The sequence below is a fragment of the Volvox carteri genome (assembly GCF_000143455.1).
Source record: "Volvox carteri f. nagariensis unplaced genomic scaffold VOLCAscaffold_7, whole genome shotgun sequence".
NCBI lineage: Eukaryota > Viridiplantae > Chlorophyta > Chlorophyceae > Chlamydomonadales > Volvocaceae > Volvox > Volvox carteri.
In genome coordinates this window covers 276,874-277,808 of record NW_003307550.1, presented here as the reverse complement: position 1 = coordinate 277,808, position 935 = coordinate 276,874, and the positions used below count along the sequence as shown (strand labels likewise).

At 61.1% G+C, this 935-nt stretch overlaps 1 protein-coding gene across 1 annotated transcript; it reads left to right on the top strand.

The window, feature by feature from the left end:
• Positions 1 to 595: 595 nt before the first annotated feature.
• On the top strand, positions 596 to 934 carry VOLCADRAFT_57442 (uncharacterized protein; the record flags this gene model as incomplete). The annotated part of the gene is made up of 1 exon (XM_002947676.1): positions 596 to 934. A coding segment is annotated over one exon (339 nt), but the record flags the coding sequence as incomplete, so codon positions are not given.
• Position 935: the final 1 nt, after the last annotated feature.

The following is a 935-nucleotide window of genomic DNA, read 5'->3' as shown; positions in this document are numbered from 1 at the left end:
CTGGCCCAAGGCAACTCAGCCTGGGTGCTTCGCCGCGCGAGAGCACACCCCCTGGGGCTGGCCTACCGGATAAACACGACGCAACCTAGCGACTCAATGCAGCTCCGCCTGGGTGCTTCGCTGTCCGAGAGCAAAACCTTGCGAGTGCGGGCCTTGCAGATAAACGCAACACAAACTACCGGACCAAAGCAACTCAACCTGGGTGCTTCGCTGCGCAAGAGCACACCCCCTGGGGCTGGCCTACCGGATAAACGCAACGCAACCTACCGGCCCAAGGCAGCTCCGCCTGGGTGCTCCGCTGTCCGAGAGCAAAACCTTGCGGGTGCGGGCCTTGCGGATAAACGCAACGCAAACTACCGGACCAAAGCAACTCAACCTGGGTGCTTCGCTGCGCAAGAGCACACCCCCTGGGGCTGGCCTACCGGATAAACCCAACGCAACCTACCGGACCAAAGCAACTCAACCTGGGTGCTTCGCTGTCCGAGAGCAAAACCTTGCGGGTGCTGGCCTTGCGGATAAACGCAACACAAACTACCGGCCCAAGGCAGCTACGCCTGGGTGCTTCGCTGTCCGAGAGCAAAACCTGCTGGTGCGGGCCTTGCGGATAAACCCAACGCAAACTACCGGACCAAAGCAACTCAACCTGGGTGCTTCGCTGTCCGAGAGCAAAACCTTGCGGGTGCTGGCCTTGCGGATAAACGCAACACAAACTACCGGCCCAAGGCAGCTCCGCCTGGGTGCTTCGCTGTCCGAGAGCAAAACCTTGCGGGTGCTGGCCTTGCGGATAAACGCCACGCAACCTACCAACCCAAAGCAGCTCCGCCTGGGTGCTTCGCTGTCCGAGAGCAAAACCTTGCGGGTGCTGGCCTTGCGGATAAACGCCACGCAACCTACCAACCCAAAGCAGCTCCGCCTGGGTGCTTCGCTGTCCGAGC